Source organism: Micropterus salmoides, unplaced genomic scaffold, assembly GCF_014851395.1.
Source record: "Micropterus salmoides isolate LMB-PRFRI ecotype aquatic unplaced genomic scaffold, ASM1485139v1 Ms_hic_scaffold_1, whole genome shotgun sequence".
NCBI lineage: Eukaryota > Metazoa > Chordata > Actinopteri > Centrarchiformes > Centrarchidae > Micropterus > Micropterus salmoides.
This window is the reverse complement of record NW_024040040.1, coordinates 29,480,032-29,507,595: the sequence shown is the minus strand read 5'-3', so window position 1 is coordinate 29,507,595 and position 27,564 is coordinate 29,480,032. Positions and strand designations below refer to the sequence as shown.

Here is a 27,564-nt window from a genome sequence, read left to right as displayed (position 1 = left end):
CAGAAAATGTCAATGTAAATTTCAATATTAAAAGTATGAAAGTTGAAAAAACATCATGTACTTTGACTTACATTTGAGGAACATACAAAATAAAATAAAGTATTATAAAGTAAGGAATAAATAAAGTAAGGGATCTACATGTGACAATAGATACTAGTAAGATCAGCAATAACTACTAGTAAGAGATAATAGTGCGTATGCATCAATGGGTTTAGAGTTTAGAAAAGCGCAATCAATACAAGGGAATTGTAAGGAGATGCACAGGAAGCATGTTAGAGGTCAGGGGTTACAAGCGTTATAAGAGGAAGTGTTCTCGAAAGAGATGAGTTTAAGAGCTTCTTGAAGTTAGAGAGGGACGCCCCTGCTCTGATGGCGTGTGGAACGTAAGCTTGTATTATGGAGTTTAGGTAGATGGGTGCAGACCCAGTAGTCACTCTGTATGCAAGCATTAGTGACTTGAATTTAATTCGGGAGGCCACAGGTAGCCAGTGGAGGTCACTCAGTAATGGACTGACATGATCCTTTTGGGTTGATCAAAAACCAGACGCGCTGCTGCGTTCTGAACCATTTGTAGGGGTTTCACCGCACAAGCTGGAAGACCTGCTAGGAGGCAATAGTCGAGGTGGGAGATAACCATGGCCTCTACCAGAAGCTGGGTGGCGTACTGAGTGAGGTAGGGCCTGATTTATCTTATGTTGAATAGAGCAAAGAGGCACGACAGAGAAACAGCAGCAACATGGTCTCAGAAAGACAGTTGGCCATCAGTCGTGACACCCAAGTTTTTTACCAGCCCGGTTGGAGTGATGGTTGAGGAGCCTATTTTTAGTTTGATATAAATATGTTAAATACATACTTTTTACTTTTATGTGTAAGCATATACTGTATAATTATAATCTATTATATAATCTAATCAAATGTCCAAAAGGAGGCTATCCTCCCTTTAGCAATAAAAACATAATTAGATCTCACCTCTTTTTCCATGTGTATTTCTCATCCCTTTTGCTGCCTGCAGAAGTCCCTGCTGTCCCTCAATGAATGCTTTAAACTCCAAGCATGATGATTTAAAGTTTAGTCTAACTTTAAATTCTGCTTTGACCAACCCTGCCTAAGTGTTACTGATGGCGACAGAAAAAACAAAAGGATAACACTTTGAGCAGTTTAGTTGCTGCATTCTCGTTCTTGAAAAAAAAGCTAATTTCTGCTCTTCTGGAATGCTTTCAAATACATCGTTTAGTATAGTGTAGTACTGAAACAGTTTGTCTTCGTCAATGCCCAGAGCTAATTTTTCGACCAGTCGCTCAGTGTACCCCATTCAATTGGACCACTGAGTGGCAGACAGCTAGCATTAGACATAACTGGATCACTGAGCCACAAGTTATACAGTAAAACAGCCTTTACAAAGAAGCTGTTGGCCAGTGTTGTGAACTCCGTATGATCTCTTGCACTTACTTTTCAAGATTCCTTGCTTCGTTTTACTACCATAAAATCTTAACATCCAGGAGAGTAGCACTCTCATCTTCCAATACTTATTACATTTACATTTATTCATTTAGCTGACACTTTTATCCAAAGCGACTTAGAATTGCTATACATGTCAGAGGTCGCACACCTCTGGAGCAACTAGGGGTTAAGTGTTTTGTTTAGGGACACATTGGTGGATGTGTTACAGTGGGGCATGAACCTGGGTCTCTCACACCAAAAGCATGTGTCTTAGCCACTGTTCCATCACCACCCCCGCCCTGCAACACTCAAATTACGCTTTCAAATTCCTGCATGACGTTGTGCATGAGTAACATTAAACATTCAGACTCTGTCACATCTTTCTCATCACTGCTGTAAGCAGCATCAGCACCACCTGTGCATATAACCTTCCAGATAACCTTCAGGACAATCCCTCTTTCCCAATGACAAAAAAATAACACTTCAGGACAGAGCATAGTCCAAGAACTGCTGAACTGCAGGCAATACAGATAACCAACGGGTTGGTACATGCTTTTGTATCTCTATGTACTGTATTGAAGTAAACTTGCAAAACTCTTTCCGAGATTCAATTTTTGTTGACTGAGCATGACAATTCCCTGATTTTTAGGACATTGGATTCAACATCAAAACTGATTCTGTTCAGGTTTTTCAGGGTGTTGTGGATCAAGTGGCATTTGCAGTTACCCTTTATGATATGTGGACTGACTGATTTCAGTTTTTGAAAAAAGGAATGTGTTTGCATGCTAAAATTTACAGATGCATTGTCAGCACCATATGTACTAATCTAGCTGACACACAGGCCACTTGTTTCTGTGGTATCCACAATTTATTCGTAGATAGCTGTTCTGGTTTCATGGGGGTCTTAATAAAATTCAAATAGCCCTTGTCTTTGTAGAAATATTGGACTGTTTGGATATAGTATGGCAGATGAGACAGAAAATATGGGGTATGTTTCCTTCTGTAGCCAAACGGTCCTGGCTGTAAGGCGCTAGGACGTTTAAACTAAATCACTTTTTGTTGAACAGCCCTTGCAAGGCAATAAGGAAAGCTTTCGTATTTCTGCTACCTATCAAATAAAAGTATATACATGGCCATTTGTCACTGTGTTTTACCCGTTTTGACATTTTACATTTTAGCTGGGCTTACACTGTACGATTTCAGACCATTTCTGACCCGTCCAGGGACTCATTTTAGAGTCGGGCCGATCACTTCATCTGGCATCGTTTGACGTGCAGTGTACAGGGGAAAGAGAGAACCGATCAACTGCTCCCAAACGACCGTTGGACGGTTAGATTAATTTCACGTCAGAAATTTTGGTCGGCCGTCGTCAGGCTGTCGCACAGTTGAAGCAGAACTACAAGTGGATTCCCCACGATCAGTGCCTTTTTTCCCCTCACAGCGCCTCGTAAAGTGGTGAACGGCGTCTGAAAGTGCCATGGCAACACATCACTGCTATTAAGTTAACAGTCTTTACAGTAATATAGCTAGTTTACCTCCAATTCTCTCTGCAAAATTAACATGCCATGCTGTCCACATCTTCACAGTGGATATACACCGGCGCCTCTTTTATTTGACGTTTCTGGCTTTAATCTCAGTACTCAAAAATACACATGTGGCCCTAATCCTCTTCCTTAGGATATGATGCTGAGAGACAACAAGATGGCGCCGCAGACGGCAGCCTCTGGATTACGCTCCGTAGTGCTTTTTGTGTTTTTGTTTATTAACGCCATTTTCTGTCGTCCCTATCTGGTAACATTTACCAGAGAAGAGCTCTTAAATATCAGACTTTCAACTGCTCATACTATTCCACTGCTCCTTAACGAACCCGGAACTTTCCCTGAGTTATTAGTTGGAGGAGCAGCAGCTCTGTTTGGGATCCTTTGGAAATGGCGCAGGGGAAAACATGCAGGCGTGCTGGTTAAACTGATACAGCGGGGTTTTTGCACTGCACTCCCTTCAATCCACCTGGCGAATGTCCTCTCTCTAGCCAACAAAAATGGACGAACTGCTGCTCCTAACTCGGACTTCTGCAGATCTGCTGCCCTCTGTTTCACCGAATCCTGGCTCACCGAGCGCATCCCAGACAGCGCATTTCATCTACCGGGATTTAATGTCATCCGCGCGGATCGCGAAAGGGAGCTCATGGGAAAAACACGGGGAGGCGAACTCTGACATCTGTGCACCAACATTCGCTTATATAGAAACACAGTGTTGGAAAAATCATGCAGCCCTCACTTAGAGACATTTTTTATAAACTGTAAACCTTTTTATTCACCGTGGGAGTTTTCCTCGTTTGTCCTGGTCGCTGTTTACATTCCACCTCAGGCCTGTGTTAGTGAGGCGTTACTACACCTAGCTGACCAGATAACTAACGTGGAGAAAAAACATCCAGACTCCCTGCTCATTTTTCTTGAAGACTTCAACAGAGCAAACTCCCAAAGTACAGACAGCATATTAAGACAAAAAGAAGTGCAAATAAGACTAAAACACTGGACCACTGCTACACAACATTAAAGGACGCCTATCGCTCTGTTCCCCGTGCAGCCTTGGGACACTCTGATCACGGTCTGGTTCATCTTATCCAGACACACAGGTAAAAACTGAAATCTGCTAAACCTGTTGTAAGGACTGTGAAAAGATGGATCAACGAGTCAAAGTTGGAGTTACAGGCCTGCTTTGACTGTACTGACTGGAGTGTTTTTGAGGCTGCAGCCACTGACCTGGACGAACTAACTGACCCTGAAACCTAAAACCTTCTGCACATACAACAACCAAAAATCCTGGTTCACAGCGAAACTCAGGCCTTCAGAAGTGGGAACAGAGTTCTGTACAACCAGGACAGGAACACTGACTGAAGAGGTCAAAGCAGCAAAGAGATGCTACGCTGAAAAGCTAAATTACAGCTTTGCAGCCAACGACCCTGCGTCAGTGTGGAGACACTCACAAACTACAAGAGACCATCCCCCAACACTGCTGATACTCAACAACTGGCAGACTGAATGGCTTTTATTGTAGGTTTGAAAAGCTCCAAGTCACACCTCTCTCCAGCTCCAACACCATCTTCAAACAGTCACCATTCCCCTCTGACACACAGCAGGTGAGACTGGGGAACATCACAAGGACAAGGACAGACTACAACGGACAGTCAGGACAGCAGAAAAGATCATCTGTGCCAACCTGCCCTCCATTTAGGACTTTCCAGAGTCAGGAAACATCACTGCAGATCCATCTCACCCCGGACACAATCTGTTCCAGCTCCTCCCCTCTGGTAGGCGCTACAGAGCACTGTATGCCAAAACCAATAGACTTAGGAACAGTTTCTTCCCACAAGCCATCACTCTGATGAACAGCTGATTTTTGACTCACGGTGTCAGGAACAATTCTTGTGCAATAACCCAGTAACTCTGCCTCTAATCAGCCACCTGTTTACTGGCTAACACTTATTATTTATTCACCATTCTCTATTTCAGTGCTGTTCATACTGTTATATTGTCATATTGTAGATACTGTATACCAAATCCACCTACCTCAAGTCATTACTCCTGCACAAAATACTTATACTTATTTATTCCAGCATCCTTTGCACTATGCTTCATTGCACTGTGTACATGTATGCATAGATATGTACCTGTATATCACATCCACCTTCGACATGTACATACTCCTGCATCCTTTGCACTCTGCTCACTGCACTATTTGTCAATATGTCTATATTGTTTTTGTTCATAGTGTGTATATTTGTGTTGTCTACACTGAAGTCTGTGTCTGATTTTACTTTATTAGGGCCCGAGCACGACCGTGCAAGGTCCCTATTGAAATTGCTCGGATTATTTTATTAGGGCCCGAGCACGACCGTGCGAGGTCCCTATTGAATTTGCTCGGATTATATTTTTTTTTTTTTTTTTTTTTTTTTTCTTTTTTCTGCAAAGTAGGCCCAAATGACATGGCCTAAACATACTCGAAAACTCACCAAAATTTGCAAACATGTCAGAACCGGTGAAAAATTTCGTATTCTACAAGTTTCGCACATGGGCGTTGCAAAATGACTCGCTAGCGCCACCTAGAAAATTGGAAAAATTAGCCCCTCGTTCACGTTCAACCTACATCTACGAAATTTTCTGGGGACATGTATCATGTCAAGACGCACAAAAAAGCCTCAAGAACCCATAGCCTAAAGTCAACAGGAAGTCGGCCATTTTGAATTTTATGGCCATTTTTGGATGATTTACATACTTCGTACTTTAACGAACTCCTCCTAGGGATTTAGTCGGATCGACGTCAAATTTCTGCTGTGCCTTCTAAAGGCATTGACGATGAAAAGTTGTGCTATTTGCGCGTTTTCATCAATGGGCGTGTCCGTGGCGTCGATGATTCGCTATGAAACAGGAAGTTGTTGTAACTTCAGTGTACATGCTCACATCTGGACCAAACTGTACATGTAGGATGAGAGTCCCGCCCTGAACACATGTACATGCCGACATTCACCCACAGTCATAGCGCCACCTGCTGGCAACAGAAAGTGACCTTTAACGAAGCAGCCCCCGCCGCACGTTTCACCTACGTGCACGAATTTTCTGTGGTACGTGTATCTTGTCCAGACGCACAAAAAAGCCTCTTGGAGCCATAGCCTAAAATCAACAGGAAGTCGGCCATTTTGAATTTTACGTCAAATTTTGGATGATTTACACACTTCGTACTTTAACGAACTCCTCCTAGGGATTTAGTCCGACCGACCTCAAATTTGTGCTGTGCCTTCTAAAGGCATTGAAGATGAAAAGTTGTGCTATTTGCAAGTTTTCGTCAATGGGCGTGTCCGTGGCGTGGCGTCAAAGATCAACTCTTCGCCATGACACGGAAGTTGTCGTAACTTCAGTGTACATGCTCACATCTGGACCAAACTGTACATGTAGGATGAGAGTCCCGCCCTGAACACATGTACATGCTGACATTCCCAGACAGTCATAGCGCCACCTGCTGGCAACAGGAAGTGACTTTTAACGAAGCAGCCCCCGCCGCACGTTTCACCTACGTGCACGAATTTTCTGTGGTACGTGTATCTTGTCCAGACGCACAAAAAAGCCTCTTGGAGCGATGCCCTAAAATCAACAGGAAGTCGGCCATTTTGAATTTTACGTCAAATTTTGGATGATTTACACACTTCGTACTTTAACGAACTCCTCCTAGGGATTTAGTCCGACCGACTTCAAATTTGTGCTGTGCCTTCTAAAGGCATTGAAGATGAAAAGTTGTGCTATTTGCGAGTTTTCGTCAATGGGTGTGTCCGTGGCGTGGCGTCAGAGATCAAGTCTTCGCCATGACACAGGAAGTTGTCGTAACTTCAGTGTACATGCTCACATCTGAACCAAACTTTACGTGCTTGATAACTCTCCCACCCTGCTATGGAGGACCGATCCTGACACAGTCAGAAATAAATACAGAAATAAATAAATGCTCAATAAATAAATAAGCATCCAATTAAATACACAAAAAATTAAGTAAATAAATAAATGTAGGTAGTAATTAAATTATACAAGGAGACATAAATGTATATTTTAATTAGTGCCTTTACTTATTCACCTTTGTTATAATTACCTTATTTGTTTATTCAACTTTATTTATTACTAATTTTTTAATGTATTTATTTATGTGTGTTTTAATATTTTTGTCTGTTTTATTCTTCCTTTGTATTTATTTACCTTATTTATTTTCACCCATGGTATTTATTTCTGCCTGTCTTAAATTTTGTATGCATTTCTGCCTCATTATGCAAATGAGGAGGGGCTGTGTCTCAAGGGGTCATCTTCTCTGCTATTGGTGGACCAGTCAGACAGGAGAGCTCCTACTCTGCCTGCAGACATCAACGATCTTGCCCCTCACACAGTCAGATGGCTTCCTTCAGTGCGCTGAGGTGTTTAACAACTCTGAAGACAATACTACCAGCAATGTCTTCCTTCTCTTTTCACGTAGAAGCACCGACAGACAGTGCTTTCAGTTTGCTGCATGCATGGACACAGAACTGCGGTATAGGGAGAAGCACACGGTCAGCTGGCTGCAGCTAAATCTGGAGTGCACTCGTATTCAATTCTGTATGGTAAATTCAGTTTTAACGGAGCAGAGCGAGCTGACAGGCAGAGTTAGAGACTTTTTCTGTCCGTTTCTCTCTTTACAAAGACGCATGTTGCAGTCAGAGTCTTCTCTGAGATGCGAGCACGACATACAACACAATTTATCAAATTACACAACGGATATACAGTATGAAAATAAGATTGATTGGATTATACTCACAGGAAGTATAAAACCTCTTACATGGGTCTATTAAAAGTAAAGTAACACAAAAATGTCAGGGAAATTACTTTACTTAGATTTAAGTACTGCAGTTGTACATTTGAAATACCTTCCTACCTTTCTGATAGGAAGCCTTCTTGAGGTGGTATAAAACATTTCTTCTTATATTCTGATTTGAGTTGTGGACAACTATGACCACATGAATTAAAAAAACATTTCACTGCCCAAGTCAGCTATAACACAAGTCTTGTCATCAGACTACATGCTGTACAGTATTTGTGGACAGATTTTGTCCCAGGATTTCTTATGCATTTCTTCTTCTTCGTTGCATGATTTAGAATAATAAGGTGAGAAATGGGTCTATTCTGAGTTCATCCTGCACTGCAGCAGCTAATAAAGTCCATTTAATCCCAAAAACGCTTTTCTTTTAGGCAGGCTGGAGCAGAAAACAACTCACCTTTCTCAAGTTGTACAGTAATGTCACATGTGTATGAAGGTGGATCAAAAGAGCTAATCTTAAATGTCAAAGTAGAGAGGAGCCTAGTAGGCCTATTTATTTTCATTCATTACACAATATGAATAAGCTATGCAGACAGTTGTAAAGAAAGAACATCTTTTTCTTCTGTTCTCTACTTGTTATAGTTACACAGTATTAGGGGTGTGGGCTGTATTAAAAGTATCCACTGTTCTCCCATGCTCTAACACACAGTAACGATGAAATGTGTGCTGTTCTCACATTCTTCCTCTGTATGTACACATAAACAACAAGGCAGGGAAATATAAAAGGAATTTATTTTATTGTTTGGGTACATTATTGTTCAGTGTACATGTCACATCTGAAACAAACTTTACGTGCTTGATAACTCTCCCACCCCGCAGACATCTACACGTCAATACCGATTTATATTCATAGCGGCAAGTGCTATGTAGCTCCACATAGGGGACACAGGAAGTGACACATAGCACATTCATGCGGCGTCGGAAACGCGTAGGAAATTCACAGCCGCACCGGCAGAACTCCAGAATGTGCAACTCGGCCGGCTCACGCGCGGACGCGCTTACAAGTGCGAGGGCCCGCCCAACGCTGCTTGCAGCTTTAATTAGGGCCCGAGCACGACCGTGCGAGGTCCCTATTGAATTGCTCGGATTATTTTTTTTTTTTTTTTTTTTTTTTTTTTTTTTTTTCTGCAAAGTAGGCCCAAATGACATGGCCTAAACATACTCGAAAACTCACCAAAATTTGCAAACATGTCAGAACCGGTGAAAAATTTCGTATTCTACAAGTTTCGCACATGGGCGTGCAAAATGACTCGCTAGCGCCACCTAGAAAATTGGAAAAATTAGCCCCTCGTTCACGTTCAACCTACATCTACGAAATTTTCTGGGGACATGTATCATGTCAAGACGCACAAAAAAGCCTCAAGAACCCATAGCCTAAAGTCAACAGGAAGTCGGCCATTTTGAATTTTATGGCCATTTTTGGATGATTTACACACTTCGTACTTTAACGAACTCCTCCTAGGGATTTAGTCGGATCGACGTCAAATTTCTGCTGTGCCTTCTAAAGGCATTGACGATGAAAAGTTGTGCTATTTGCGCGTTTTCGTCAATGGGCGTGTCCGTGGCGTCGATGATTCGCTATGAAACAGGAAGTTGTTGTAACTTCAGTGTACATGCTCACATCTGGACCAAACTGTACATGTAGGATGAGAGTCCCGCCCTGAACACATGTACATGCTGACATTCACAGACAGTCATAGCGCCACCTGCTGGCAACAGGAAGTGACTTTTAACGAAGCAGCCCCCGCCGCACGTTTCACCTACGTGCACGAATTTTCTGTGGTACGTGTATCTTGTCCAGACGCACAAAAAAGCCTCTTGGAGCGATGCCCTAAAATCAACAGGAAGTCGGCCATTTTGAATTTTACGTCAAATTTTGGATGATTTACACACTTCGTACTTTAACGAACTCCTCCTAGGGATTTAGTCCGACCGACCTCAAATTTGTGCTGTGCCTTCTAAAGGCATTGAAGATGAAAAGTTGTGCTATTTGCAAGTTTTCGTCAATGGGCGTGTCCGTGGCGTGGCGTCAAAGATCAACTCTTCGCCATGACACGGAAGTTGTCGTAACTTCAGTGTACATGCTCACATCTGGACCAAACTGTACATGTAGGATGAGAGTCCCGCCCTGAACACATGTACATGCTGACATTCACAGACAGTCATAGCGCCACCTGCTGGCAACAGGAAGTGACTTTTAACGAAGCAGCCCCCGCCGCACGTTTTACCTACGTGCACGAATTTTCTGTGGTACGTGTATCTTGTCCAGACGCACAAAAAGCCTCTTGGAGCGATGCCCTAAAATCAACAGGAAGTCGGCCATTTTGAATTTTACGTCAAATTTTGGATGATTTACACACTTCGTACTTTAACGAACTCCTCCTAGGGATTTAGTCCGACCGACTTCAAATTTGTGCTGTGCCTTCTAAAGGCATTGAAGATGAAAAGTTGTGCTATTTGCGAGTTTTCGTCAATGGGTGTGTCCGTGGCGTGGCGTCAGAGATCAAGTCTTCGCCATGACACAGGAAGTTGTTGTAACTTCAGTGTACATGCTCACATCTGAACCAAACTTTACGTGCTTGATAACTCTCCCACCCCGTTATGGAGGACCGATCCTGACACAGTCAGAAATAAATACAGAAATAAATAAATGCTCAATAAATAAATAAGCATCCAATTAAATACACAAAAAAATAAAGTAAATAAATAAATGTAGGTAGTAATTAAATTATACAAGGAGACATAAATGTATATTTTAATTAGTGCCTTTACTTATTCACCTTTGTTATAATTACCTTATTTGTTTATTCAACTTTATTTATTACTAATTTTTTTAATGTATTTATTTATGTGTGTGTTTTAATATTTTTGTCTGTTTTATTCTTCCTTTGTATTTATTTACCTTATTTATTTTCACCCATGGTATTTATTTCTGCCTGTCTTTTTAAATTTTTGTATGCATTTCTGCCTCATTATGCAAATGAGGAGGGGCTGTGTCTCAAGGGGTCATCTTCTCTGCTATTGGTGGACCAGTCAGACAGGAGAGCTCCTACTCTGCCTGCAGACATCAACGATCTTGCCCCTCACACAGTCAGATGGCTTCCTTCAGTGCGCTGAGGTGTTTAACAACTCTGAAGACAATACTACCAGCAATGTCTTCCTTCTCTTTTCACGTAGAGCACCGACAGACAGTGCTTTCAGTTTGCTGCATGCATGGACACAGAACTGCGGTATAGGGAGAAGCACACGGTCAGCTGGCTGCAGCTAAATCTGGAGTGCACTCGTATTCAATTCTGTATGGTAAATTCAGTTTTAACGGAGCAGAGCGAGCTGACAGGCAGAGTTAGAGACTTTTTCTGTCCGTTTCTCTCTTTACAAAGACGCATGTTGCAGTCAGAGTCTTCTCTGAGATGCGAGCACGACATACAACACAATTTATCAAATTACACAACGGATATACAGTATGAAAATAAGATTGATTGGATTATACTCACAGGAAGTATAAAACCTCTTACATGGGTCTATTAAAAGTAAAGTAACACAAAAATGTCAGGGAAATTACTTTACTTAGATTTAAGTACTGCAGTTGTACATTTGAAATACCTTCCTACCTTTCTGATAGGAAGCCTTCTTGAGGTGGTATAAAACATTTCTTCTTATATTCTGATTTGAGTTGTGGACAACTATGACCACATGAATTAAAAAAACATTTCACTGCCCAAGTCAGCTATAACACAAGTCTTGATCATCAGACTACATGCTGTACAGTATTTGTGGACAGATTTTGTCCCAGGATTTCTTATGCATTTCTTCTTCTTCGTTGCATGATTTAGAATAATAAGGTGAGAAATGGGTCTATTCTGAGTTCATCCTGCACTGCAGCAGCTAATAAAGTCCATTTAATCCCAAAACGCTTTTCTTTTAGGCAGGCTGGAGCAGAAAACAACTCACCTTTCTCAAGTTGTACAGTAATGTCACATGTGTATGAAGGTGGATCAAACAAGCTAATCTTAAATGTCAAAGTAGAGAGGAGCCTAGTAGGCCTATTTATTTTCATTCATTACACAATATGAATAAGCTATGCAGACAGTTGTAAAGAAAGAACATCTTTTTCTTCTGTTCTCTACTTGTTATAGTTACACAGTATTAGGGGTGTGGGCTGTATTAAAAGTATCCACTGTTCTCCCATGCTCTAACACACAGTAACGATGAAATGTGTGCTGTTCTCACATTCTTCCTCTGTATGTACACATAAACAACAAGGCAGGGAAATATAAAAGGAATTTATTTTATTGTTTGGGTACATTATTGTTCAGTGTACATGCTCACATCTGAAACAAACTTTACGTGCTTGATAACTCTCCCACCCCGCAGACATCTACACCAATACCGATTTATATTCATAGCGGCAAGTGCTATGTAGCTCCACGTAGGGGACACAGGAAGTGACATATAGCACCTTCATGCGGCGTCGGAACCGCGTAGGAAATTCACAGCCGCACCGGCAGAGCTCCAGAATGTGCAACTCGGCCGGCTCACGCGCGGACGCGCTACTAGTGCGAGGGCCCGCCCAACGCTGCTTGCAGCTTTAATTTTATTTTATTTTTTTTTTTTTTTTCTGCAAAGTAGGCCCAAATGACATGGCCTAAACATACTCGAAAACTCACCAAAATTTGCAAACATGTCAGAACCGGTGAAAAATTTCGTATTCTACAAGTTTCGCACATGGGCGTGGCAAAATGACTCGCTAGCGCCACCTAGAAAATTGGAAATGATTAGCCCCTCGTTCACGTTCAACCTACATGTACGAAATTTTCTGGGGACATGTATCGTATCAAGACGCACAAAAAAGCCTCAAGAACCCATAGCCTAAAGTCAACAGGAAGTCGGCCATTTTGAATTTTATGGCCATTTTTGGATGATTTACATACTTCGTACTTTAACGAACTCCTCCTAGGGATTTAGTTGGATCGACCTCAAATTTCTGCTGTGCCTTCTAAAGGCATTGACGATGAAAAGTTGTGCTATTTGCGCGTTTTCGTCAATGGGCGTGTCCGTGGCGTGGCGTCAAAGATCAGCTCTTCGCCATGACACGGAAGTTGTCGTAACTTCAGTGTACATGCTCACATCTGGACCAAACTGTACATGTAGGATGAGAGTCCCGCCCTGAACACATGTACATGCTGACATTCACCCACAGTCATAGCGCCACCTGCTGGCAACAGGAAGTGAATTTTAACGAAGCAGCCCCCGCCGCACGTTTACCTACGTGCACGAATTTTCTGTGGTACGTGTATCTTGTCCAGACGCACAAAAAAGCCTCTTGGAGCGATGCCCTAAAATCAACAGGAAGTAGGCCATTTTGAATTTTACGTCAAATTTTGGATGATTTACACACTTCGTACTTTAACGAACTCCTCCTAGGGATTTAGTCCGACCGACTTCAAATTTGTGCTGTGCCTTCTAAAGGCATTGAAGATGAAAAGTTGTGCTATTTGCGAGTTTTCGTCAATGGGTGTGTCCGTGGCGTGGCGTCAGAGATCAAGTCTTCGCCATGACACAGGAAGTTGTTGTAACTTCAGTGTACATGCTCACATCTGAACCAAACTTTACGTGCTTGATAACTCTCCCACCCCGTTATGGAGGACCGATCCTGACACAGTCAGAAATAAATACAGAAATAAATAAATGCTCAATAAATAAATAAGCATCCAATTAAATACACAAAAAAATAAAGTAAATAAATAAATGTAGGTAGTAATTAAATTATACAAGGAGACATAAATGTATATATTTTAATTAGTGCCTTTACTATTCACCTTTGTTATAATTACCTTATTTGTTTATTCAACTTTATTTATTACAAATTTTTTAATGTATTTATTTATGTGTGTGTTTTAATATTTTTGTCTGTTTTATTCTTCCTTTGTATTTATTTACCTTATTTATTTTCACCCATGGTATTTATTTCTGCCTGTCTTTTTTAAATTTTTGTATGCATTTCTGCCTCATTATGCAAATGAGGAGGGGCTGTGTCTCAAGGGGTCATCTTCTCTGCTATTGGTGGACCAGTCAGACAGGAGAGCTCCTACTCTGCCTGCAGACATCAACGATCTTGCCCCTCACACAGTCAGATGGCTTCCTTCAGTGCGCTGAGGTGTTTAACAACTCTGAAGACAATACTACCAGCAATGTCTTCCTTCTCTTTTCACGTAGACGCTCCGACAGACGGTGCTTTCAGTTTGCTGCATGCATGGACACAGAACTGCGGTACAGCACACAGTAACGATGAAATGTGTGCTGTTCTCACATTCTTCCTCTGTATGTACACATAAACAACAAGGCAGGGAAATATAAAAGGAATTTATTTTATTGTTTGGGTACATTATTGTTCAGTGTACATGCTCACATCTGAAACAAACTTTACGTGCTTGATAACTCTCCCACCCCGCAGACATCTACACGCCAACACCGATTTTATATTCATAGCGGCAAGTGCTATGTAGCTCCACATAGGGGACACAGGAAGTGACATATAACACCTTCATGCGGCGTCATAACCGCGTAGCAAATTCACAGCCGCACCGGCAGAGCTCCAGAATATGCAACTCGGCCGGCTCACACGCGGACGCGCTTATAAGTGCGAGGGCCCGCCCAACGCTGCTTGCAGCTTTAATTTTTATTATTGTGATTTTGTATTTTTGTATGAGTAAGCACATCGTGAGCAATGTATAATCCAGAGTCAAATTCCTCGTATGTGTACACATACCTGGCAATAAAAGCTGATTCTGCTTCTGCTTCTGCTTCTGAGCACGTGCACTCTACGTCTTTGGTCAATCATGGCGAGGCCTGGAATGGAGTGGAACCTGTCCCGTTGAACTGCTGTATGGTCTTGGCCACCGTGCTGCAGCTCTGTTTCAGCGTATTGGCAATCGTCTTATTGCCTAGGCCATCTTTATGAAGAGCAACACTTGCTTTTTTCTGATCCTCAGAGAGTTCTTTGCCATAAGGTGCCATATTGAACTTCCAGTGACCAGAGTGAGAGCGATAACACCAAATTTAACACACCTGCTCCCCATTGACTCCTGACACCTTGTAACACTAACGACTCACATGACACCGGGGAGGGAAAATGGCTAACTGGGCCCAATTTGGACATTTTCACTTCGGGGTATACTCACTTTTGTTGCGAGCGGTTTAGACATTAATGGCTGTGTGATGTGTTATTTTAAGGGCATAGCAATTTTACACTCACTACTTTACATTGTTGCAAAGTGTCATTTCTTCAGTGTTGTCACATGAAAAGATAGAATCAAATATTTTCTAAAATGTGAGGGGTGTACTCACTTTTGTGAGATACTGTATGTCCTCTAAGAACACTTTTGTTAGATGCATGGTTCACATCAGGCAATGCTTAATGAGAAGCAAAATTAAAATTGGTGTTTGTTTTTTAGGGCAGGGCAGCTCTAACCAACACCTCCAATCTCGTCTCATTGATTGGACTCCAGGTTGGCTGACTCCTGACTCCACTTAGCTTTTGGAGAAGTCATTAGCCTAGGGGTACACATACTTTTCCAAACCTTCACTGTAAATGTTTTAATTATAAAAACATATAATTGTTTATGTGGTATTAGTTTAAGCAGACTGTGTTTATCTATTGTTGTTACTTTGATGAAGATCAGATCACATTTTATGACCAATTAAAACTGAAATCCAGATAATTCCAAGGGGTTCACATACTTTTTCTTGCAACTGTAACTGGTGACTTTTTGGTTGTTGGAGCTACGGTTCCAATGGGTACACTCTTAGCTGTCAGACTTGGGTTTTCATCAGTACATTCAGCACCTAATCTTTCAGATAGGCCAACGCAGGTGTCTTTGCCAGCCTGAACCCAAGTTAACAAGGTAAGTATTCTCCCTTTGTTAGCTTTAAACTAAGTTAACTTCTTAGTTGTATTTCATTTCTTGCTCTCTGAAGAGTGGTTTCTTCTTCCCTTCTCAGTAAGTTGTTTTGCTTGTGATAAAAAAACTGATTTTGTTGCCATTGCTGTAGAGATGCTTTGTTGCCAAACTTTAAAGAAGCAAGTTATTCACTCTTCTCTTTACCTGCATGGCTCTACTGCTGGACACCAATGGCCATGAAAAAGGAACCTTATGCCTCAGTGTTATACACCTGAGGAAGGGCTGGCTGAATGCATGAATTGCAGTTTCATGCCACAGGAGCTGAAAATAGCCTAACTAGCTCAATGGAAAGACTGCAGTTTAATGGCCAGCTGCCCCCATCTGGTGTTGCTTCAAATGTATGGAGTGGAGCTAGATGCTAGAAGGCCTAGAAAGTAGATTGTTTGGCAGCTAAAGTCAACACGCTAGCCTTAGAGTTTGCTGAGACTTGCTTCTTTACCTTCAGCCAGGTGGTCCGCAACCCAGGTGGGCAGCCCACAAACTAGGACCCACCCTCTAACCCACTTGGATGGGATGAGGATGCCCTGTCTCTGAAGGCTTCCTTTAGCTAATTCTATGAGGATAAGCCTAGACAGGGAGAAGTAGAAGATTCCACTCATGCCACCTGTTCCCAGCAGACAGGAAGTGGGTCTAAGGCCCAGCCCCATTTAAGCTAGTGGTCCTTATGGAGCTAGTGTGCTTAGGCTTGGATGAGGCTCCAACAAAATGCACTGCAGCTAGTGCATTCTTAAGGTGGGTCACAAGCTACTTTTTCTGTGTCTTTCTCCCATCCATATATCGAGAAGCCTTGGCTTCCATACACACTACCAGCAGTTACAGACTGGACCAGATGCCACCCATAGAGCTATCTATTTCCTCATTGTTTCACCCGATGAAGTCTTAAGATTTGATGCTCACTGTCCCAGGTCACAGTGTCACATTACACATGAGGTTTTAGTGATATGATCCAGCCGCACACGTGTTGTAAACTTTCTTTCCCCTTAAGATTAGCCCAGTCTCTCTGTGACCAGGGAGCTTGGCAGGCTTATGCTAACCTGACTCGCCATACAGAGTCTTTGCATGTGTGAGGCAGCAAACTGCAATGCTAACTATCTGAAAAGACCAGAAGCCTCTTCAACATCAGCAGTACTGTGTTTGCAGATGTCTTGTTAAACATGCCAGAAAGTTTGACCAGGCTGTTGTGAGTGGTGTACTTGGAATATTTACCATTTGACTACATAGTAATTGCAATGCATGTTCTTTGCTTTCCATTAAGTTTTTTTCTCCGGTAAGGACAAGTAAGTGAAGGGGTTAGAGTTAGACTACTCTATGCTACTATTCCCCTGAAAGCAGCAGAATTCGGAAAAGCAACCACAGACTCATGCTGATTGTCCCAAACTAGCCAGAGTGGTGGTCACAGTGCCTGCCCAGGACGCAAGACCTGCTCTCGCAGCTGAGGGGCCACTTCTGGCATCCAAGCCACAAAGATCTGCAGCTATTATTGGCACAAGAGCACCCTCTACCAGGGCGCTTTATGCTAACGGGCGGATGATGTTTTCAGAGTGGTGTAGAGCTCACAAAGAGGTAACTAAGAGTTGCTCTGTTGCTGGAAAAGAAGCTCTGCTTCTTCTGTGTTGCTGTGATTTCAGCCAGGCATAGTAGAGTGGAAAACCAAGCGGTGGGGTGTCACACTGGGACCCATTTTTTAAGGGAGACCAGCAGGAAAAAAACCCACATGGTGTCAAGGTTTCATCATGAAACTAGCCTCTGGTGCTTGCGTAGGGAGCATAAGAAAGGGCACACCTAGTCTAGAGACTTTCTAGGCAAACAGGTCAAGGAGACTGCCTTTGCCTCTTAATATCAGGGACCACTTCAGGAGTGTCTCCACTTCCTGGGCAGCACCGTCTGCACCTTTACCTGGTTTTACAGGCTCAATGTCACAGCTCCCCATGTAGTAGCGTTAGCTGTCTGTCAAGAACCCTCAGGCCGTTTCCAGTAAAGTGGGATTCCTAGTAACTATGTAAAGCACTGCTGGTGGTCAGAAAGGATGAAATAGAATGGTTCTTTGAATTCTGGATGACTAGAGTTCTCTGTCTCTTGGTGAGAAGATTCTGTAGGGACATCATTCATGATGACGTAGATTATACAGTCCGTGTTGATGTTAAATACTTGACCGGGGCCCCGTTTCAGAGACAGTTGTCTCCGGACCTCATGGATTTATCCTCAGCACAGAATATAATCTATAGGCTAAACTGTCCTTTATAACACTGACTCTGTGGACATAAAGGCAGCTGTCAGGTTCTCAACAGCTGCACTGAAACACCTACCGTGAGCAACATTACTGCAGTAATCACTGTTAAAATCGATCTAATCCGTAGGAAGCTGTAACTGGTAAATGAACAATCATCTTTCATGTAGTGATTAGTCGCACCATTAGAACATTTCTGTGATATTTATGTTGGAGATGATAGGAATATTTCTGAGTGAGGATGATTGTGGTGCAGCTGAGATGAGCAAGATTTTGTTAATGTAAAATAGACGTCTATAGCTTCGAATCAGTTTGAGCCTAGACACATTTTCCGTTGCAAAAAAATAATTAATAACCTACTGGGTCAGACTGTGACTTTACAATCATAGGTCCATGAGTAAATTGTGTCTTATCTGTTTCATACATATTTTTATCTTCAGGTAATCCCACTGGTATTTTGTCCCGTCAGATTACTGCTATAGCCTATAATTGATTGTAACATAGGAGAATTCCAGCACTTTCATGGAAATTCAAGTCTGGTATATGCTGAATGAGCAGACTACGCTGAATAAAATTCAATATTGTTATTGTTATTGATCCTTCCTCCACTCCTGTTTTTTAAGTCTTGGTCCGATTGGCACACGTTCATTTTCTAGCGCCACTGGATTAAAAATGAGGCTCTGCGCTTTATTTACCCATTGCTATGTTGAATCGTAGTATCCAAGCTCCATTGATGATGGCTTTTTTTGGTCCCCATTCGCTTCCATCAGGTTCAACATATTCTGAGTTGATTGGGTTTCCCATCTCAGGCTCAGTCAGCTCAGAGCTCAGGGTTAAGCTCAGAGTTTGTTAAGCCTGCTTTCTAAAAACAACTAAGTTCTATTATCACCATTGTAGGGTGGTGGAGACAACAGCCTCTAAAACCCGGGCCTGTTTCAGAAAGCGAGATTAGTGAAAACTCTGATTCAACATTAGTCAGAATGTAAAGACAGAATAGCGGTATGAAAACCTTACAGCTGTGTTTTTCTCTGCCGTTGTTGCTGAGCCAGGGGGCTCTGTGAGCAAGCTACTCCCGCTGGTTGGCGCGAGCTTCCTTCGTCGCCACTTGCTGAGCTCCTCAACTCCCAATAGACGGGTTTCTGTGCAACGTCATCAACGGGAGACGCGCAACTAGGGGGCAGAAAGCACCATTCTGTCTTTGCAGCAATGTTGGGCAGATTACTCAGAAATTGTAATGAGTTACTTTTCAGTTATTGCTCATTTTAAAAGTAGCAATATTACTTTATTTATTACTGGGTATTAAAAGTAAATAGTCACGTTATTCGTTATGTTACAATTACTTTCAACCACTGCATCCCATCCTTAAAAGCGACGGGAAACCTGTTCAGCAGTGCATTTTAGAAATGAATCCACTTTACTGGAACAATAATTAACCTGAGGAGTCAACAACCAGCCGAACTGAAAACACTGCAGCCTCTAAGACCAAAGGATGCTGTATCTATAGGCATTGGATATAGGTTATTTAAAAATAATAAAAAACAAAGCAGGTCCCTCCAGAGTATGATTTTTACCAAACATACAGGGTAACGCCACTGTCTGAGATAAAAAAAAAAATCAAGCAAGTGTCTTGACTTTAGAACTAACGTTACTGTTTTGCACTTGCATTTATAAGAGAAGCATTTGGTGCTTACAAAACACAACGTTGCTTAACTAAGTGTAATAAAATATTAACGACTGTAAACGTTCAAAAAATATATACTTATATCATTTATCACCATTGATGAACCCCACGAAGCATATTATAGCGTTTAAGCGTGAGTAATCTACGTTGATTACAGTGGTTTACTACAGTCTTCTGACCGGCTACAAAAGCCCCTACCGTCCGGTAGTGTTTGTATACAAGAAAACTGTCTATATGATGAATCACATTTTCAACCTGCAATCAATTTTCGTAAAACTGCCAACATTCAAAATCTACACAGTTGATGCATCAAAACTTCTCAGAATTGGATTTAGTGTTGAAAGAACACATGGAAATTGTAAAATATAAAACTTTCTGTTGCTGGCCCGTCTGGCGTGGGCAATGATGACGCAGTGAATAGTCACGATTCTCCCTGACCAATCAGTGGTCTGCAGTGTTTTCATGTCACATTTTAGTATCTCCTCAGCTCGCTTGGAACCTCGACGGAGTTGTAAGGAAATGGAAAACCAAAAAAGTCGAGTAGAGTCAAGGCGAGTTGAGGTGGTACCATGCGATGGAAAAGAGGCATATGTTAAGCCTGAGATGAGAGGTTCAACATACTCAGTTGATTGAACTAATTCTCATCAGCTGTTCTGGAACCAAAAGTGTTTCCAACTCAACACAGAGCTTTTTTTAAAGCCTGCTTTCTGAAACAGGGCCCAGGTATCTGTCAAACCCTAATTATCTTTATTATAGGTATTCTGTACATAATCCATACACAGTCACAGTCATCACAGACACAAACAAACGGTTAAATACCCAGGAATTTAATCTGAAAAATCTACTCTGTCCCTGTAGCTTTGACAACCATCATAGTGTGGTGTGTTTATGTGAATGTGTGTGTGTTTGTTCTTGTATGTTTGGGAGGGAGGACGAGGAGGGTGGACTGAGGGAAAAGGGAGGCCTGGCTTTTTTTTTAGTCTCCAACTAAATGGATCCTACACCATTAGTGAGCCATCCACACTGTGGTTAGCAGGCAAATGACATGGTCCAGCTGCAGAAACCCCCCTGCAGGGCCCCCACTGAGAGAGAGAGCGAGCGAGAGAGAGAGAATCGGTAGAGAGACCCAGACAAACAGGAGTAGAGAGAGAGGAAGCAGCGGCAGTGTGAAAAGGGATCTAGAGCAGAGGAGGAGAAGGAGAAGGGAGGAGAGGAGCGCTGCTACAGCTCTTCTGTTCTGTGCATGGGAGGAGGAAGCAGCAAGTTGACAGCTGAGGCTTACTTCAGCGAATAGTGCAGCAGATATCGACCCGGAGGCCACCTCCTCCTTCTCTTCCTCTCCCTCCTCTTCTGCGCTCTCTCCTTGCCTGGGGAATAAACCACCTGCTCAACCGTCTCTCGCCTCCTCTTCACTGCCCACTCCGCCCCCACCCACCCACCCCAACCCCCCGCCCCTCCGCCCCCCCTTGCTGTCGTGCATCAAAATCGGGATGCGGACCCAGCAGGGCTCGGAAGGGGGTGTGCCCCTGCATGGGGGCAGCTGTGGCAGCACCGGCAGCGGCAGCTCAGGATTGTCGCCTGGGTCCGACTCAGACGGAGGGAGCCAGACAGGCGGAGGGGTTGACAGTATGGTGGACGGAGGTCATGGGGTGGGAGTATGTATGGGTGGAAGTGGAGGTAGCTTGGGCGGCACTCTGAGGGGGGTCCTGTCTCGCTATTGGAGCTTGGAGAGTCTGCACTCCACCACAGGTAAGCGCACACGATGCAGGTCTTTGTAAATCTGCCTCACTAAATTGCAATATGTAATTTGCGACTTGAAAATATAGTCTCCTTTTTCATGCACACTGCACTGCATGTGAGCACACGTGTACACCAGCAGACTGATACTGCCATGAGGTTAGTGTGTTATTCAGAATTGAATTGAAAGTGTAGTGTGTGTGTGTGTGTCTGTGTGTATGTGCGTGTGTGTGTGTGCGTGCGTGCGCGCGCTCATCATGCTGTCACCCGCTGCCAGGGTAGATGCTGTGTTGATGTATTTGGGTGGGCTGGTTGGTTGGCTTTCTAGTCATGCAGAAAGAGCCAGAAAATACCAACAGCTTCCTCTTTCACAGTGCAGGTTCTTATGGCCTCCTCACTGATTTCAATCTGTGTGCTTATCTGCTCCACATATGGTTTATATGCCCATATGATACTGTTACTGATGACACATCTTACTTTGAGGAATGTAAACATTAAACAAAAGGTTTATTTTTAAACAAAACTGTTTCTCAAACATTAAATGTCTGTACACAAGCAACTGTTTAATAACTTAAAATAGCCTAAAATTATTATTTTGTTTGATCATAAGGTTTATAATACAATAAATGCTATTCTTTGACAAACAGTGAAAAATGCTCACAAATTCACAGAGCCTAAGGGCCTCTTAATATTGATTATTTTATCCGACCAATAGCCCAAAGCTCAACAATATTAAATGTTTATGCTATTTACAAAAATATAGGCTACAACATAGCAGTGTCATCAGCAGCAGTTTTCTGACAGTGTTGTATCATCCTTTAATGGTGTGGCTTTGCTTATGTCTAGTCTACTGAACTTGAATGGTTAGGAACCTTTTTAATCTCATTAATTGATATGCATGCTTTCCACTCATCAACCCTACCTGTTGGCCTATTTTTCGTTGTTGTCATGGGACTGCATTCACTGCAGCTTTCTGAAGAAAGACCATGAGAAATAGGAGAGAAACTGGCCTTTAGGTCAAGGCTTTGTAGAACTATGAAATGCAATGCTGGAAGCAGCAAAATAAGTGTAGGAGAGACATCTTAGCTCATACTGTGGCATTTAGCCAGGATCTACATTGTTGAAAATAGCACTACAATAGCTTCATTGTGACTTCCAGTTGTTGTCATTGCAGCTTTGTCACTCAGGCTGTGTGTGTGTGTGTCTATGCGAAGAACTGTGCTGTTGTGTTTTAGCTTGTAAAATATGGTGTGTACATTAAAGAGTTGCAGGGGTGGTGGGTGAAGAAGGGTGAAGATGTACAGTAGAGTGGGAGGAGTGTTGGATACAGCACTAAAAATTCCCATGTGAACATTGGCAAGCGTTTGTTGCATATTCTCAGACTGACGAACAAGCATATATACTGGCATGCTGTTGTATTTACACACATTAATGTGAATGATGACTGTAGTCTTTCAGGATCAAAGAAAGAAGTAGCATATTACCGTAACAAAATCAGTTTTAATTATTCAGCATTTTTGAAAGAAACTAGTTCGACAGATATGTCATCTGATGATGACTAAAGGCAAAAGTGTCTATACACGGTCCAAGTGGCCACATTATATGCACGCTGAGGGCCTGTGCTGGGCAGCTGACATCTTCAACCTGTCACTAGCCCAAGTAGCTATCCCCATGTGGACAACAGAAATACCTACAGTGTCTTACAAAAATTAGTACACCCCTCACATTTTTGTAAATATTTGATTATATTTTTTCATGTGACAACACTGAAGAAATGACACTTTGCTACAATGTAAAGTAGTGAGTGTATAGCCCATTTTCACCTAGGGTTGTACTCACTTTTGTTGCCAGCGGTTTAGACATTAATGGCTGTGTGATGTGTTATTTTGAGGGGACAGAAAATTTACACTGTTATACAAGCTGTACCACTGAACTATTGAGAGCATCCTTCCCAACTGCATCTCAGTATGGTTTGGCAAGTGCTCTGTCTCAGACCAGAAAGTACCCCATAGGGTGGTGAAAACTGCCTAGCACATAACAGGTACTCCACTCCCCACCTTTGAGGCTGCTCAATGTAAACTGTGTTTGCGGAGGGCACGTGTCAGAGACATCTCTCACCCCAGCAACAGTTTGCCCTCCTCCTCTCTGGGAGAAGCTTTAGGACTCTCTGATCTAGGACCAGCAGGTTAAGGAACAGCTTCTTTCCCTCACCTGTAACCTTGCTGAACTCCACACCATGGTGACAGCATGGAAACATGTAACTAAGCTAAGAGCTGTTTTTGGTGTTGTGTTTGGCCTTGATAGATATGTGAGGGAGTGAAGGGGAGTTTGGAGTTGACACTTCCACTGATCAAAGATTAGACGAGAAGTTAAATCTGATTTAGGTTGGGGAAATGTGTTTTATTTCTTTTGAAAGGCACTAGGGCAAATGAGATGTCCCACCATTTAGTGCTTGCAAAGGTACAGGAGAACGTCTGTCTCCTGCCCAACACCGAGCCCCTCTGACAGGAATGCACACACGCACACGCCCTTCTGAGGTGAGGAAATAATAATGTATAAACTGTACTGATTCTGTTGGCAACAAGAAGGAGTTGCAAAACTATCAACCAAATGTCTCTTCTCCTCGGGATCTTGAGGTCATGGGGTGGGAGTATGTATGGGTGGAAGTGGAGGTAGCTTGGGTGGCACTCTGAGGGTTTTGATCAACATTATTGCTGTGGACAATACAGTAGTTGCTGGATATTGGTAGGGTATTGATTATATGCCTGCTTCAGATACGCTATACTGTAGATATGACTTTCCATCAGATATTAGAACCCAGCTGAAGGAATTTGCTCCCATTCAGAAACAAGGGCATTAGTGTTCAACACTGATGTTGGGTGATAAGGCCTGGCTAACAGTCAGTGTTCTAGTTCATCCCAGGGGTGTTGGATGGGGTTGATGTCAGGACTATGTGCAGGCCGGTCAAGTTTTTCCACACCAAACTGGGAAAACTATTTCTTTTTGGAGCCATCTTTGGACATGCGGGCACTGTCAGGCTGAAACAGGAAACTGACAAACTCAAACTGTTGACACAGACTATATTTGTAAACTATAGCTTTAAATAGGGCTGCAGCTATCGATATTTTAGTAATCGAGAATTCTATAGATTATTATATCGAGTAATCGGATAAGAAATACTTTTGCCTTGTGCCCCTGGAACCAGGTTTAGCTGTGTCACTCATATCACTCTAACGTTACAGCCCAAACTCACGGACTAACAAGTCAGAGAAAACGCACGGTTATAGATTTACAGTTACTAATTGTGCCTTACCTTTGCCAGGCTTCATTTCAGCTAGCAATCATGTTTTCCGTTAAATGTCACCTTGTTTGGGGTCTGCTCCGTGGACTCGATGTGTAGACTGGATGCCTTCTGCTCAAATCCTGAAGCCTTGCCATTGTGATGTAGTGGTAGGCTAATTCTAACCCGTTCTCACTCCCAAGTCGTCACATATGGACGCATGGTCAAGAGCCACAGTCGTCAGTTTGTGACGCACTGGGAATCCCTTTCCCGTCATAGTTCAACGTATTGGGGGAAGCCCTGCTGCGTCAGTTTTTGACAGTAAAGGAAGGTATATGATATTTAACAGAAAAGACCGAGTAAGGAGGTTGTTGGGGTGGATGGAGGGCCAGAACCCCGACTTTGAGCCAGGAGACCGGGGTTCGTGTCCCATGTGAAACAAAAAGTTAACATTAAATATTTTTATTTAGGCAAGTTACGATGTAAGTGATATTAGTTAACTTACGTGTTAACTGACATACATAGTTATTTAAACCCAAACCATGATCCTTTCCTAACCTTAACCAGAGACAATTTAGAGGAGACATGCCACTCGATCAATACAACTCATCCTCACACATCGTCAATACAAATCTATGGGGAAAGCCTGTAACGGCAAAGATGTCGGTTACGCTAGAAAGCCAATCGTCTGCTTTTAACAGCCAAAGCGGGAATCATATTTCAGCCAATTGCGTGGTTCCACTGACGTAAGGGTCTGTTTCACCTTTACTACGGATGCACGGAAGTGGTGATGCATGCATAGTAGAAGTAGTAGAAGTAAAAACGCCTTTTTAACCTTATTTTGGGGCAAAGTTGTCAAACTCTTTCAGCGATTTTTATCAGATTTTAATGCTGATTCTATTCATGTATTTTTTATGTCCCGGTGACCAGTAAAAGTGCAGTTCTGGCTCTCTCCTCATTCATTTAGATAGGAACCTGGTCTTGTTAGCCCGAAATAGCTGATCGGAAGTGTTGCCAAGATGGCAGCCGCGTGGCATGACTTGCCTAAAAGGACTTTGCCTTAACCAAGTAGTTGCCTAAACCCAACCAAGTATTTTCTGTGCCTAAACCTAACCAAACGGCAACGTTTGACGACTTTAATAATGCGCGTTTCAAAATGTCGATGTCTCGAAACGCTGTTTTATTTTGAAAGTCTAACCGGATGTTGCATATTTATTGTTGCAAATTTACTGGAAGTATGTTTGTTGTTCAGACACTTTCTCTAGCTTCTGTCTCTTCCTTTTGTCACTTGTTATTTTCTTTCTCTTCTCTTCTTTCTCCAATTTGCAACCCACGCCATCAAATCATGTCGTCTTCACTTGTCCACAGTGTAAGCGTGTGGTGCGACTCTAATAATTATCCGTGCAAAACAGTGTGCCGTGTATAACTATATGGATTAAACAAAGCTGCTTTGTAGTAGTTATTCGGGTTTCTCGATGAATCGTTTCAACTTAGTTTTAAGATTTCATTTCATTGAAACAGAGGTGCCTCGAAAACCAGGAAAAAATTACCCAGACCAGAAGTATACACCTAACTATCTGCACAGGGGTGTCCACATACTTTTGGCCATATAGTGTAAGGCCATATAGTGCAAGTAGATTTCAATCCTGAACTATGAGTCTGATTCCTAACCTAGAACTAATTGTCATTCAATAACCATCATACAGCATGACAATACTCTCTTCCAGCAATGTCCCCTACAGAGCTTTGTCCTGCCTGACCCCAAACTCACGTGGCTTCCTCCTCTTGCACTTTTGCTGTACAGCCCCCATTACAATAAAATTTGTTGAAATTATGCCACAGAGGTCCTGTGTTTTAATATGTCTGTGACTGGTCAATGCTTGTGTTAACTCTTGCCTCTGTGTGGGCCTGTGAATAAAGCAAGGCCAGCTGGCAACTGTGTGCAGCACACTGTGCCACCCAAAGACACACACACACACACACACACACACACACACTGGCAAATGTCCTCATCCGCAGGGCAAGACAGTGAGGGGAGGAGGGACAGATTTCTGAAAGTGTCTATCACTCTCTGGGAAATAGGTCGCTGTGGAACAGCCATTCAGCCTGAGGCGTCTTAGTGCTCTACCTCTTTTTAAGTTCCGTAGTTGAGATGGGGACAGGGAAGCAAACAACATAACTACGGGAATGATTTCCTTAGTTTTATCCATTTGTTAACTTTGTCATCTAATCTGTTACTATAGCTCTGAAACTCAGATACCATTAAAATGAGCTCCTAAATCATTTTTATTGACGTGGTTTCTGATTTAACTTTGGATCCAGTTCTCCGTTCAGTTTCTTGGTTTTGCTGACATTGAGCAGAGTAGGTTGTTCTCTGTGCACCACCCTGCAAGTCTGATCATTTCCGTCCCTCCAGGATCAACAAATTCAACAAATCCCAAAACATTCCTGTAGAGCTGCTGTAGCCTCATCTGTATGCACTGTTTTTTCTTTTAATCAGCTAGGAGTAAGTTGGCAGGAGAAGCAGGGATATTTGGCCTGATTGTCCAAAGTAGGGGTGGGGGAGGGTTTTGTAGCTGCCAGGATTGTTTGTGTAAACATGGTCCACGGTATTGTTTCCCCTGGTTGGGGTGTGGACATGCGGGTGGAATTTAGGTAAAATAGTTCTGAGGTCTGTCTGATTAAAATAGCCAGCAACAATAAAAAATACCATGAGGTTGTTTTGTCATGTGCCTGCTGATGACCTCATACACTTCCTGTGTTGCATTTGACTTTGCGCCAGGGGGAATGTAAACAGCAGCAACAAAAACATTAATGTTCAGGTTGTGAACATTAATGAGGCTGACACTCA

At 42.5% G+C, this 27,564-nt stretch overlaps 1 protein-coding gene across 2 annotated transcripts in view; it reads left to right on the top strand.

Annotated features, from left to right (window-relative positions):
• The window catches only part of arhgef4 (Rho guanine nucleotide exchange factor (GEF) 4), a 182,463-nt gene that overhangs the window by 83,860 nt on the left and 71,039 nt on the right, over positions 1 to 27,564 (top strand). The window contains exon 1 of one of the 2 annotated variants that reach the window (XM_038723517.1): positions 20,877 to 21,445. The exons of the other annotated variant lie outside the window; for it this stretch is intronic. Within the exon in view, the coding sequence (XP_038579445.1) occupies positions 21,187 to 21,445 (259 nt within the window). The 5' untranslated portion in view covers positions 20,877 to 21,186. Of the gene's footprint in view, positions 1 to 20,876; positions 21,446 to 27,564 lie in introns of those variants that run through there. 2 annotated transcript variants of the gene reach the window in all.